The 14,989-nt window shown below is 39.9% G+C and overlaps 1 protein-coding gene across 4 annotated transcripts in view; it reads right to left on the bottom strand.

Annotated features, from left to right (window-relative positions):
- Window positions 1-14,732, bottom strand: part of TBCE (tubulin folding cofactor E) — a 34,185-nt gene extending 19,453 nt beyond the window's left edge. For 3 of the 4 annotated variants that reach the window (XR_013975063.1, XM_080918393.1, XM_080918394.1), the window contains exons 1-2: window positions 14,657-14,732; window positions 6,036-6,164 (exon numbers count right to left, since the gene is read on the bottom strand). Coding sequence is in view for 3 of the 4 variants with exons in the window: in XM_080918393.1 (XP_080774519.1) it covers window positions 6,036-6,135 (100 nt within the window). In the remaining variant the exon portion in view is untranslated. Of the gene's footprint in view, window positions 1-6,035; window positions 6,165-6,399; window positions 6,476-14,656 lie in introns of those variants that run through there. The other variant, XM_080918395.1, reaches the window with a different exon arrangement.
- Between the last annotated feature and the right edge of the window lie 257 nt (window positions 14,733-14,989).

Here is a 14,989-nt window from a genome sequence, read left to right on the forward strand (position 1 = left end):
CAAAGAATGTGTATTTAGTTCTAGAAGACAGGGTCTCAGTATGTAGCTCTAGCTGCCCTTCAACTCATTAGGTCGTCCTCAAACTCACAAAGATCCATTTGTCTTTGCCTCATAAGTTCGGGATTTAAAGGTGTCCAACACTGAACTGGGTTGAGAATGTGTGTTTTAATATTCCCTCAGGCTCACTGCAGCAGACTGAAAGACAGGTATTCCATACTGCTAATCTTAGACGAGTCATGTTGACTAAGATGATGGCTGAATCTGGCCATATAAGGCCACTCCCCAGGCAATAAAGTGTTTTTGGAAGAGTATCTTAAAAATTCACAATCCCAACATTAGAAGCAATTCTCTCTATGTGTACAAGTCAGTTAAATTCCAGTCAAGTTAGAAACAGCTCTGAATGCTTATGCATACAATTTCTTGAACTTGGAAAAATCACTCAGTTTGGCCTAGATGTGCACTACAGAAACAGCACTTACAGGATTGGGCTTTCTCTCTCAAAAGTCACCCTATACCCATTCAAATCCTCCATATGTTAACAGCTGAGAATCCAATTTTTACATCTATGAAAAATGTAAAACAACAACAACATTTTTAAAAGAGCTGGGAATGGTAACACATGCCTTTAATCCTAGCTCAGGGGAAGCAGAGGCAGAGGCAGGTAGATCTCAGGAATCAGGACAGCATGGTCTACACATAGTGAATTCCAGGACAGCCAGGGCTACATGGAGAAACCCTGTCTCCAAAAACCAGCCCCTGCCCATATTACCCACCAAAAATAAAAGAAGTATAAAAAGATGATCCAAGATACAGAAAAAAATAGGTTAGAAATTAAAGGGCTGAGGGCATGGATCAGGGACAGAGCACCTGCCTAGCATGTCTGAGATCACAGATTCAACCCTCCGTAGAAAATAAAAATCAGAAATTATCAAATTGATTGTGATAAAATTAGATACAAATTTTAAACAGCGCTACATCCCAGTAACCCCAGTGTACAAGTCAGCTAGAGTAAGCATCCTAAACTACTTAATAATCACACTCCTTACAATTTCTCATCTAAACACAACCACATATTTATCAAAGACAATGTGACTTGTGTAACAAAGTTTAATAAACATTAGTCTGGTTGATAAATTTAGCAACTCTGTGTTTCTAACTCGCCGTCTAGAATCCAGAAGCTTGTGTGTGCTGTGGAAGCATCGCTTCAGCTGTTTCTGTCATTTCCTACAAAGTGTTCCACTGACTTCCGCTTACAGATTCTGCTCACCCCACACAAGCACCAAGAGCAGACCAAAGAAACAACTCACCCTAGTCTATCTGGAGCACCAACAGGTGAGCTGCTTACGGCAGTCATACTAACTCCAGCAACTGTAAAGCTCCTACTCTCAGGAAGAAATGGAACCTAGGACGACGCATCACCCCAGTTCCTCCCCATCGCACATAGACCCAAACTGCACTGGTCACGGCTACTGAATGTTCAGGAGAGACCTAGTATATCAGATCTGGGAGGCAGCACTCCACAACTGGAAAGTATGTCAGGTGCTACACTTAAATAACCACGTACTCCTATCAGTCCTGATAGAAGGATAAAGTTAAAAGACAGTGTTCTGAAAGCTAAAGAACAGTGCTGTTCATGACATGTATAGGGATTTACCACCATACCACACAAGTCAATTCTGACTCTCTAGGCTGTGGTACCTTAATAAAGCTTAGAGAAAAAAAAAGGAAAGAAAAGAGAAGATGAGGAGGAGGAAGATTAAAAAAAAAACGAAATAAGCAACAATGCCAGCCATGTGTGATGGTGCACTTCGTAACCCCAACATTCAAAGGTCTGAGGCAGGACACCAAGAAATCAGCCTGGACTGCACGGTGAAAACCTGTCACAAAAACAAAACCACAGCCTTTAATAGCAGCACTTAAGAGAATCTCTGTGAGTTTGAGGCCAATCTGGACTATAAAGTGAGTTCCAAGACAACCAGGGCTACACAGAGAAACCCTATCTCAAGAAAAAAAGACAAAAAATATTCAATACAGATGTTCTTTATGTAGGATACTAAGAAACCCATACTAAAAATCAACCAAAAATTCTGATGGTAAAAAAATCAAAAGAAAAAAAGAATTTTGATAGTATAATCAGCAGATTAAAAGATTAGTAATTTGGAAGGACCATGTAGCTCTCCATTTTAGAGTGGACTAACCCAAGAAGTGAATTGAGAACAAAGTTTTTTTTTTTTTTAAACAGTCAAAGATGGCTGATTTTAAATAACTCTCTTGGGGTGGCAAGAAGGTTCAATATGTAAAGGCACCTGTGGCCAAGCCTGATGACCTGAGTTCAATACTCAAGACTCACAAGTTGGAAAGAGAGTAGTAGTAACCTCTGCAATTTGTCCTCTGATCTCCACGTATGTGAAATATGCATGCACACATGAACACATGCATACTCGAATAAATACACACGCGCATGTGCGCACACGCAGAGGTGGAGAGGAGAATAAAATTTAAAAGTAGTTTTAAAAAAAAAACTTGCCAATCTAACACTCTAACTAAAAATTTAAGAGTAGAACATTATTTCTGTTCTAGAGATGTGCATGGATATTAGGGTGAAATGCCACTGATGCATAATCCAAAATGATCAGCACAAAATGATTAGACAAAATATTAAGCTCTTTAATCAATAATTAATTTATTATTACTGTTTTCTTTTTTGCAGGTCGAAGCCTTTTGTTATTCATACAAAAAGTACCTACCCCCCTCCTGAAGTCTTTATTTCTAGGAATAAATCCTCCAAAACCATCCCTGACCACTGTAAAGGTCCATAAACAATGACCACAAGTATCTATCTGTAAAACATTAGGACTGTTCTATTCTTTTTATGCTTTGAATACACTAACTCAAGCTGGGTATGACGATACATGCTCTCCATGCCTAGATCTCTAGGCAGGAGGATGAGGCATTCAAGGCTATCCTTAGTTACTGAGCAAGTCTGAAGAAAGACTGTGGGCTACAGAAATCCTTGCCTCAAAAACCAACCAACAACCAACCAACCAACAACAACAACCAAAAAAAAAGACAAGCTAGAGCTATAAGCAAGAATCTGCTTCAAAAAAACTAGACATGGGTGGTTCATACCTTTAATCCCAGCACTCTGAAGAAAGAGGCAGTTTAAAGGCATGCTTGATCTATATAGGGAGTCCCAAGTAGCCAGGGCTACAGAGTAGAAGAGAAGGGTGGGTTAAAAGCATTGGGTTAAGAGCATTGGTTGAGAAGACATGGGTTCAATTCTCATCACCCAGAGGGTGGGTGGCTCATAGCCATCTGTAATGCTAATCCAAGACCTCTGAGAATATTAGGCACACATGTGATATACAGCTATACATGCAGATAAAACATCCATACACATAAGATGAATAAATGATTTTTTTTAAATAAGAGAAACTATTAAGAGGACCCAGAATTAATCCCCAACACCCACATGGTATCTACCAACCAACTGTAAGTCCATTTCTGTTCTATGGAAGCTTTAAAACTCAATACTTGGTTTCACTATTTATAAACATGGAACTAACTGAAATAGATCAAAGTCCCTGACACACAGTCTCTAATTTTTAAATCTATCTTTTCACAAATGATCCTGATCAAGTTGCTAGAACAATGACTCACTAAGAGGTTCTTAGTTCATATACAAACATCCATACCAGGTCGTGTTCTAAAGCCAGCAGCTCCTGCTCTAGAACATCAGACACCTTCTGGCCTGCATAAGCGCCTGTACTCGTATGCATATATCCACCCACACTCAAACACACGGATACAAAGTTAGAAGAAATAAACCTTTTTAGCTAGATGGTGGTGGTACACACCTTTAATCCCAGCACTCCTGAGGCAGAATCTATGAGTTGGAGGCCAGCCTGGTCTACAGAGCAAGTTCCAGGACAGCCAAGGCTGGACATAGAAATCTTGCCTCAAAACACCAAAATACAAAAATATTAAAAAGAAAAACCAAACCCCCCACCCAAAAAAACTTTTTAAAACAATAATAATCCCAGTCAAATTAGGGGGAAAACACTTCTCTTATAACTTTTCTAAGACTTCCATGGTGACTTCCACATAGGCACAGTAACATCTGTCTAGTTTAGGGTAAATAAACTCAAGGTCTTATGCATGCTGGGGCAAGTGTTCTATCACTGAGCTACACCCAAGCACAGAAAACTTCCTAAAACACAAACTGCTGGGCAGTTTCTCAATGTCAGTAGATATGTGGGAATGCCAGGAATCTGCATTTAACAAGTAATCACATGATAGTGATACTGCTTAAAAGCCACACAGAGAGCTTCAGATCCAAGCTCATCACTAAACCATCCTAAATATACTCAGACCAGTTCCAAACACATAGAAAATACTCAAAATACTTGTTGATTCAGATAGGCACATGAGGCAGTTTCCTAGACTGTTACCATAAAGGAAAAAGAACTAGCAATCAAATGTTCCAAATAAGGAGCAGGGCACAGTGACAGACACTTATACTCCCAGGCACTTGTAAAACAGTGGCTTCATCAAAGAAGCTACTAACTAGTTATGAAAGCTGGTAAGAATAATGAGATCAAAGGTCTAGAAGACTCAATCCCTACGTGCAACCATTCTGGTTAGTAACTAATACCTCCCTACCATGTTTCTCACATCAAAAGAAAACAATCTTATTTTAAATCCATTACCAGAAACCCTTTTTCTTTCTTTCCTTTTATTTTTTTATTTTTTGAGACAGGATCCAGCCCAGGCTGGACTAGCACTTACTTGGTAGTCTATACTGGTCTTAAAACTTAGCAATTCTCTTGCTGTAGCCTGAACTACAGCCACATGTCACTGTATCTGGCTAAAAATGATAAAATTTCACCAATTTCTGAGATCTTTTAAGATTTGAAGAGTTAGAATTAACTTAGTTCCTAGCTTTCTCCACTATTGTGTTTACAAGTTAAATGTTTTCAATTCTGCTTAGCTTGTTGCCACTTAAACCTAGTTCTTTACAGTATTTATAAACTTAATTGTATTTTTCCTGTCCTATTCTCCTCAGAGGAACAGGATAAGCCTGAACTTAAAAAAGAAATTCCATTTTAGTTGAGGTTTAAGAGCCTGAAATATTAGATATGTACAATCTGCCAGCTTGACACACAAAGTCATTAATTTACCATTCCCCACAGTTTATACAATGTACATATACACATGTATTATTTCTTTGTAAACCAACAAAATATGAGCAATATACAAGGTTCTATTTGGCCAAATGCAATTACATTATTCAGTTATATAACTTAAGTATACATACACCCACATATATATACACGTATATGCACACATGAGAAGCATTTGAATGCTTTTGGTTGCAAAAAATAATATTTAACTCTTAAGAGTATCACTGTTCCTACAACATGAGTCCTTGCATAATATAAGAGAGACTAAGATGAAGACTGTTGGTTTACATAAAAAACAATTCTGTTCTCAAGTAAAGAATCTTTTGAATCATAGACACAAAAAGCTTTATGTATATCAACACAGTATTAAATTGTATGTGCATATGGATTAATGACAAAGTAATATCAAAAGGTTATTTGATTTTTGAGTTGAGAATCATGAAAATTCAAGACTGTTGGTTGTTTGAAGTCTGTTCAGAAGATATTTCAAAGTTGATTTAGTATTAAAAATACTACAAAATCAAGTAGCATAAAATTAAGAAAGCTGTACATATCATATATATAATACAATGACCCCCAAAAAACTGTGTCTGTAAGTTGGTTGGCACATTCCTCAAAACTGATTTTTTATTTTTCTATTTTTAAATTGAAGACAGTGTCTCACTGTGCCACTCCAGCTGATTTGGAACTTGCCATGTATAAAAGGCTGGGTTAGAACTCAGAAATCCACCTGCCTCTGCTTCAGAGTGCTGGGATTGAAGGCATGTGCTCCCACACTCAGTTCAAAATTGGTATGATAAAACACTACTAAGATGTTCACAGAGACGTGACTGAATGATTTACAAAGCTTACCTGCCACAGGAGGAACAGCACCACAAAAGCGCACTGTTGCATACTCTCCATTAACTTCAACTCTTCTACCAATGACATCTAACGGCAAAATGTCACTCATTATAATAGCAGAAATCCAAAATAGGAGACCTAGGGAGAAAAACATGAAAAACCGAAAAGAACTTTATTAACAAAAATTGTAGTCTAGGCTGGCCTCAAGCTCTTAAAACTATATAGTAAATCCTCCTGCCTCCACTGCTCAAGTGCTGGGAGAACAGGTATTACCACCACACCCAGGGGCTGAAGTGTAAGGCTCCTGTTATGCACACATGAAGACCTGGGTTTAGATCCCTCAAAAAAGCTAAATTCGACAGATAGTACACACCTACAATTCCAGAGTTGGGAAGAGGAGACAAGAGGATTCTTGTGGCTTACTGGCTAACCAGTTTTGCCAACTGGTGAGTTCCATCTATATGTAGTGATCCTCCCTGTCTCAAAAAGCAAGATGGAGAGTGATAGAGTAAGACAGAGCAGACCTCTGGCCCCCATGGGTACACACGTGAATACACACACACACATACATGTGCATGCATACATACTAAAGAACAATGGGCATGGAGATCTAGCTGAGTTGTTAAGCTAGTATTCGCAAAACAGAGTGGCTCATGCCTCTAATCCTAGCAGTCAGAAGCCAGTCTGAGATATGCGAAGCTCTAGCTCAGAAAGAGAGTAACCAAAAAATTAATAACTCGGTATGATATATTATGGTTAAATCTCTTTTTTGCTTTTTCTTCAGTCTCACTATGTAGTGAGGGATGGGTATGGAAATCCCCTTCTTACGTGCTAAGATTACAGACATCTGCCACTATGCCAGCTTATTCTGGAGGCAAGATCTCCTGAATAAACTAGCCTTGGATGCCTGATTCTCCTGGCCTGGCTTCCAAAATGCTGGAATTACAAACATGTGCCACATGCTCAGCTTGGTTATGACTTCTTTCAAACTTTGGTCTTTCTGAAATAAGCACTGAAATAGTTAGACTTCCGAAAGCCATGTTTTAGACATACCAGTAGCAGTGCAGGTAATCCACAGAATGAAAAGGGGGCAGTGACCAGAAGGACGGAGATTTTATTAAGTTAAACACTAGAATCAACATTTGAGAGAATAATTATATAAAAAAAGTCAAATAGAAAATAAGGATCTTTGTGTTACAGCACCAAAACCCAAAACCCAAGCAGTAACAAAAGTCCAACAAAGCAAGACCTTTAATTGAATTAGGCCCCAAGAACAGTAGACTTGACTTGGGAGTTGACTACATCCTTAAAATGTTCATCTTAGTAAGGATTTAAGCAAATGACAAAAACATATTGTACTTGGTTTGTTATTGATTGATCAGGACCACAGAACAGACACCAGAGCTGAACTGTGACCCAACCCAGAATGTCAGTTTTTAAGCCCAAAATCCACAAATATCTGTGCCAAGTTATAGTAACATTTTCTCACCAATGAGGATTTAGGGATATGGGACTTCCTTAGGAACATGTCTTTTTAGTACACTTATCCTGTTGGTTAGGTTATTCAACTGTTTTGAGGCAACCAGCCTAGCATTAATGTTTCAACTTGTCAACCAGGATGTCAGTTACCTGTGTACACGTCTCTTTCTGCCAAGCAGGATATCAGTTACCCAGGGAGGTCTTAAGAACCTAAACTTTACTTGACCCCTATCTAAAATGGAAGTTTTATTCAACATGACTTCAGTGTGGTTCCTTCTTAAACTGGGTAGGATTGCTGGGTTTTGTCTTGGGTAGATCAGTGTGGTACTCTAAGGTACCGTAACTTCTAAGAAGCCCTGTACTACAATGGAATTTTCAGCAACGAAAAGCAAAAGAATCATCACAGAGCCCAGCACATGGGGAAATAAGAGCAGCTTAGACAATTTGAGGAGACTGAGCAGCTAGAAGGGAACTATTACCTAAATAATATTTCATAAATAGCCCAGAGCTATATTTATGTTTTAGGAAACAGATACATACACTGGTTAAGGCAGAGTCTTGTTCATATTACGATTGTGCCCTGAAGCAAAGTTCTAGCTCCTGAATAAGACAGCAGTAGAACTCCATTCCTAAAATTCCACAAACTGGAGCACAAGGAGTTATCTTGCCAGAAACTCACAGCTTCTTCAGATATTAGTCTGGGATTGCTGACCAAAGGGAATATGCATTTAATTTTTTGATAGCTAATATCAAATGCATTTTTAGAATGGTTGTTCCAATATATAGTCCTATCAGGTGAATATGAGATATGAGCCCTGTATCCTAACAATTTTGCCTACAAAGAACATCCACAAACTTTTACCAGTGTATGCATTTTATTTGTTTTGTTGTTTATGGTAGGGATCAAATCCAGGACCTGAGGCATACTAGGCAAGTGCTCTAGTGTTGAGTAAGATCTGTAAATCATGTATTTTATCCAGTTATAACAGAAGATGAGCATCCAATCAGATTTTTTCTCTAAATTACCCACTTACATATATTGCTCATTTTTCCTTTTGTTCTAGCAGGCTTTGTGTGTGTCTGTGTTTGAGATAGGGTCATTCGGACATCTCAGGCAAGCCTTGAACTCGTTTTGTAGCTGATGATGACTTTGAACTTCTGATCTTCCTGCTATCACCTTCCTAGTGCTAAGATCAGACCTGTGCAGACTTATGTAGTACCAGAGATGGAATCCAGGGTTTTGTACATGTTAGGCAAACACTGCATTCACTGAACCTCATCACTAAGCTCCCTTGTTTGCTTTTCAGATGAGACCTTACTGTGCTGTCCAAGCTCACCTTGAACTCACAACTCTCTTACTTCAGCTTCCCATATCACTGAAAACTCCATGTACCACCATACTGTGTTGTTTCCTGTTGTTCCTGATGGTGAAGTGATAATAGTTCCTTAAATCAATTTGCAAAGAATTAAGAGTCTTATGAAGAATTTTTGTCTAGGAAAGTTTAATAACAGTGTTACAAGGTTGTGTCTGTAAGGGCAGTTCATTTTCTCTGACCTTTTGTTACTCAAAGTAAAGTACTAGGAGTCCTAAGAAATGTTCTGCTCTTGTATATTATACTGATTAAGTCAGGATTAATTTGATTTCAAAGCTAAGAACAGTGGTAAAAAACTTGTTCACAGGAATGCATTTTGGAAGAGAAAATATAAAACATGTAGTGAATGTTTCTTCGGTTTCTTGTTCAGCCAATAAGAAAAGGGCATTGCCTTTCTTTTTACCATTAATCACTTCTCAATAGACGAGATCCTGTTGAGCATCAAATAAATAAATAATAAAATATATATATAAATAGAACCAAGAGCGACCTCTACTAATAAGTTTATAACTGAATTATTCATTAACAGCCCAAAGATGAGGGGAAAATATCTAAGTGCTCATTAAAATAAAAATATGGTAAATATACCAAAAAGTGTTACCCAACCTTAAGGACAGGCACCAAATGACCCTCCTTCTATTCAGTACCTAGGCTTGTAAAATTCACAAAGACAGCTGGATGTGGTAGTGAATGCTTTTAAGTCTACACTTGAGAGTGGATCTCTGCTAGTTTGAGGTCAGCCTGGTGAACACTACAAGTTCCAGGCCAGCTACACAGTAAGAACCCGCCTCAAAATTTTTTCTTCATTATTTTTCCCTGACAGAAAATATAATGGTAGATACCATGATTTTCCAGGAAAGGAGAACCTAAAGCAGCTATTTAAGAATAACAGTTTCAGTTTTGCAAGATGGAAAGTTCTGGAGTTGAGGTGCTGGTTACAGTGTAAAGGTACTTAATACTACTAACTTTATACACTTAAAAATGACAAAGACGGCAAATTTTCTGTAATATATATTTTTCAATTTAAAAAGTAATCTCAGCCAGCAGTCTTGGCACATGCCTCATCTCAGCACGTAAGAAGCAAAGGCAGACAACCTCTTTAGAGGCCAGCCTTGTCTACAGAGCTAGTTCTAGGACAGCCAGGTTACACGGAGAAACCCTGTCTGGAAAAACAAGGGGACAAGGGGGTGTAATTTCAGGGCCAGTGAAATGTCTCAGCGGGCTGGAGAGATGGCTCAGTGGTTAAGGGCACTGTTTGCTCTTCCAGAGGTCCTGAGTTCAAATCCCAGCAACCACATGGTGGCTCACAACCATCTGTAATGAGATGTGATGCCCTCTTCTGGTGTGTCTGAAGACAGCTACGGTGTACTTAATATATAATAAATGAGCAAATCTTTAAAAAAATAAAAAAATAAATGTCTCAGCAAATAAAGGCTCTTAACATCTAGCCTGAGTTCAGTCTCTAGTACCTACATTGTAGAAAGAGACACCCTATCCTGAAAGTTATCCTCTTACTCCTTGGCATACTTCTCACCCCCACATAATATAAATAAAAAAGAAAATGTAACTGCTCATGTCACATGCTTGAAGCCCTGGGGTTTTGCCCCTAGCACTATGTAAATCAAGTGTGGTGGTACCCTCTTGTAATCTCAGAGCTCAGAAGTGGAGTCAGAAGGATCAGGAATTCAAAGGATACCTTAACTATATAATGAGTCTGAGGTTAGCTTGGGCTACAAGAAACCATATCTAAATAAACAGTCAAATTATGATGTTTTCATTTTCTTATAGTCTCTATTTACTGTCTAAATAATACTCATTTCATATTCAATATGTCTACCATGTTTTTAAATGTTCCTTCTATGCATATTTCCAGCAATATGCTAAGATAGGGAAATGTCATATGATCCCTGATGTGCTAAATTTTCTATTAACAAGCATAAGTTGACTTATTTATTAAGTTGACTTATGCAAATTTCAAAGAAAAACAGCAGAAAACAGTTCTAACCAATAACTTTATTGTTAAGACACTCATTTTATATATATATATATATATATATATATATATATAAACTTAATTGCTGAGATGATCCAGGAAGCTTGCTGAAAATCAGCAACTTAAAGGCTAAAAGAAATATTGCTCACAGAATAAAAATTCTAAATAGATTTGAATAAAGAGTATACAGTAGAATTATAAGTTAATTGTTATAAGAAAAATAAAATAGTGTATCTTTCAAACAAGTGGCTGGAGAAAAGTGAAAATGAATTTAAAAAAAAATCCAATTCCTCAAAAAGGCAAGTACTATGTGCTTGCTGACAAGATAACTCCGTAGACAAATACTTGCCATGATGCTTGAATACAAGATTTTGAATTCCCAGGCCCCATCTAAGTGCTGGGTTTGTGTGGCAGCCACTCATAATCCCAGTATCTTGGGAGGCTGAGAACAGATCCTTATAACAAGCCAGCTAGCTACATTAACAGAAATTTGTGAGCTCCAGGTTTAGCAAGAAATACTGTATTCCGCCTCAATAAATAAAATATAAGAGAAATCAAGAAACATGCATACATGTATACATGCAACTACATTACAAATATGTCCCACCCTGTATTCACAAACATGCATATACTCACAAATTAAGTACAAAGTATTAGGCAGAAGTTGTAGGTCACTGGCAGACACTGTAAATGTGTATACTATGGTAGAAAAGCCTAAATACCTTCAATCCACAATTAAAACTGTCTACTAAAAGCCAGACACTTTTCTAGGTTACCAAGAACAGAGCAGAAAAATATCTGCCTTCTGGAAGCATCTATTCTTGTGGTAAGAAACACAATAAAGCAGATAACTGGGTACATCCCATGATACAAAGGAAGGGGTAAACACAAGGACAAGAAGCACAGTGACTGTTAGAGATGGAAGAAAGTTGGCAAAGAAAGGTAGGATTCCAAAACAGGGGAACAGAGAGGTAAGAGACTGAAAGCATGACCATACAGAAGACAATTCAGGCAAAGAAACAGCCAATCTGATTATCTTAGAAGTTACAAAGTATTGGAGGGCAGATAATGGAGCAATTAAAAAGTTAGCAAGCAACAGATCAACAATGATGCAGGGCCAGGTCATTTAGGACTCTGGGGGCGACCTGAAAGACTCGTCTGCTGAGTGAAACAGCAAAGGAAAGAGATGATCTTACTTTCTTAAAAAGATCCCTGTAGATTCTGTGATGCTAACTGACAAGAAGAAAAACCTGTGACTAGTAGTTAGGGAACAGTAATCTTATGAGAGATGCTGCCGGTTTTCTTTGTTTTTAGCAGGTGAGAGTTGTTTGTTAAGCAAGGCCTTGAAGGTCTGGACATATTTTGACCATCAGAGAATTAGCTGATAGGAGCACATGAAAATGCTGAGTCATAATGACTCCAAAGACTTGACCAGAACAAATGTCTCAGTGGACAATTGTGATAAATATAATAATACAGTAAGTCACAAGCCAAAGTCCTTCCAGACCCACAGGCCTATAATCTCAGCTACTCTAGGGCTGAGGTTAGAGAATGAAACATTAAAGGTCAGCACAGACAAGACCCTACCAGAGCTGGGTGTAGTTTAGTGGGAGAGCACTGACCTAGTAGAAGGGAGGCCCCAGGACAGAGAGGGGAGGGAGAGGGAGAAAGAGGGGGGGAAGGGAGGAGGGAAGGAGGGAGGGGAGAGAGAGATGGAGGGAGAGAGAGAGAGAGAGAGAGAGAGAGAGAGAGAGAGAGAGAGAGAGAGAGAGAGAGAGAGAAGAAAATAAGAGGAGGAGGAAAAAACTACTTCTCTTTAGGAAAGTAATGGGACTGTACTAGTTCCAGCACCAAGTTGCTTTGTGTGGTCTCCTTTAACAAAAGCAAGTCAAAAACCATTCTGAAGAGATTGATTATACTGGTAACCAGAGCTGGAGCAGGTTTTGCCTTCAGCATCAAAAGAAGCCAACTTCTAGAGAATCTGATTCCATTGCATTGTGACCCATTATGAGCAAATAAAAAGTCCTCCTCATGGACCAACACCGAGCACCACATTCCTTCTCAGGGATGCACTGAAAATGAATCTGGTTTATAACTGAGATGGATGAGGGTAGGATACCGATTCAGAAACCCTGCAGCATGTAGTAAGGAGGAAATGGTCTGGCATGACTGACCCTGTGATCTCAAAGCCACTGTGGAAGAAGGTTCTCCACATCAGGGCAGATTTGGATCAGTAGCAACCTTACGAATATTTTTATTGACCCTAATAAAAACTATGGTTTATAAAATTGTCTGCATCGGGGTGTGGAGACCCATATCTTTAATTCCAGAACTCTAGAGGCAGAAATGGGAGGTTCTCTGCAAGTTTCAGGCCAACTTGGTCTACACACTGAGCTTCAAAACAGCCAGGACTACATAAAGACGTCTCAAAAACCAAACCAAAACAAGCAAGTTCCAGGTAGTAAGCTGTATTTACAACAGCACCCATAACATGAGCACATAAAAAAATTAAAACCAGGGCTGGAGAGATGGTTCAGTGGTTAAGAGAACTAGCAGCTCCTCCAGCCTGCATTCACATGGCAATCTATTTGTAACTCCAGCCTCTGGAGATCCAATGCCCTATTCTGGCCTCCTGGTGCATGGCATACATGTGGTGCACATACATATAAAATAAAAATTAATCTTAAAAATAACGAAAAGAAGTACATAAAAAGAGACAACATCAATGGATAACGGACCCGGTTAACTTTCACACCAGACAAGAGAGCAGTCTTGTCATTAGCATTTATAAACCCTGATGTCTCAACAAGCCTGTTTCTTTGAGGATGGCTAAATTACACCCAAATTTTGGATCCAACTACAACTCACAGAACAATCCCCAAATGGCAGTAAACTCTTTGTAAAAAATGTTATTCTGAAGGTGTGGTGACTCACTAATTTAATCTCAGCGCTCCGGAGGTTGAGGCTGGAAGATTCGCAAGGGTTCAAGGTCATCCTGGGCTAAAATGTGAGCTCTGCATCTGGAAGTGAATCCTTGTTTTAAAAAATTAGTTAATTCATTCATTGCCGGGCATGCTAACTAGTGCATTGGGAGGCTAAACCAGAGCAAAAGGGCTGACGCTATTTCGAGGCCAGCCTCAAATATTTCCAAAATGGCCTTGGATTACAGAATGAGACACCCCCCCCCCTCTCAAAACAAAACAAAAACAAACAAAAAACCTCTCCTCTGCCCTCCCACAACCCTCCACGGCCGCTGTCCACCAGAAGCGTCAAAAGGAAGAGAGAGCTTTTCCTCTACAATGACAGTCTAGCTGCATCACCTGAGACCCACGCCCATAGAGGGAGAGGGCAGAGGGAAGAGAGGGGAAGGAGGGGGGACAGAGCGAGCGAGAGAGAGAGAGAGAGAGAGAGAGAGAGAGAGAGAGAGAGAGAGAGAGAGAGAGAGAGAGAGAGAGAGAGAGAGAGGGAGAGGGAGGGAGGGAGGGAGGGAGGGAGGGGAGGAGAGGCAGAGAGAAAAAGAGAGAGGGAGGGAGAGAGGTAGAGACGGGGAGAGAGAGAGAGAGGAAGAAGGAGGGAAGGAGAAAGACCCACGCCCAGACTCAGACAGAGAGAAGGAGGGGGGAGGGGCGGAGGGGCGCTTGGCGCAGGCGCACTAGCCTTCCGCCGGGTCAGCCCACAACGCAGCCCATCCGATCCGAGAGAACTCTCGGAGAGAAAGAATACGGAGGCAACCCAGCCACGTTGGACAGCTCGCCACCTCAGCTCCACGATCTCACGAAGCTCACCTTCCCTCAGCCGGTCTGTCTGCACCCAAAGGCCCTCACGCACCCTCAGCGAGGAAGCTTTCGGCTCTAGGCGGAAGTATCGGTAGACCGGAAGTCCCACCTCCGCAGGGGAAGTGATGGGAGAGAGAGAGTTTAGCTCATCTAAACGCCAGCACTATTGTTGCAAAGTGCCTTACGCAGGACACTGGAACAGCAACCCCGGGACCAGCCGAATTTGCGTACTGTAGTTGGTCCAGGACCTCCAAGACGAGAACTAAACGTTCATAGCTAGGCGTGGTGCCTCATGCCTACTACAATCAGCTGTAGGAAGGTTGAGGCAAGATTGAGAGCTGA

The sequence above is a fragment of the Micromys minutus genome (genome assembly GCF_963924665.1).
Source record: "Micromys minutus genome assembly, chromosome: 6".
NCBI classification, from domain to species: Eukaryota; Metazoa; Chordata; class Mammalia; order Rodentia; family Muridae; genus Micromys; species Micromys minutus.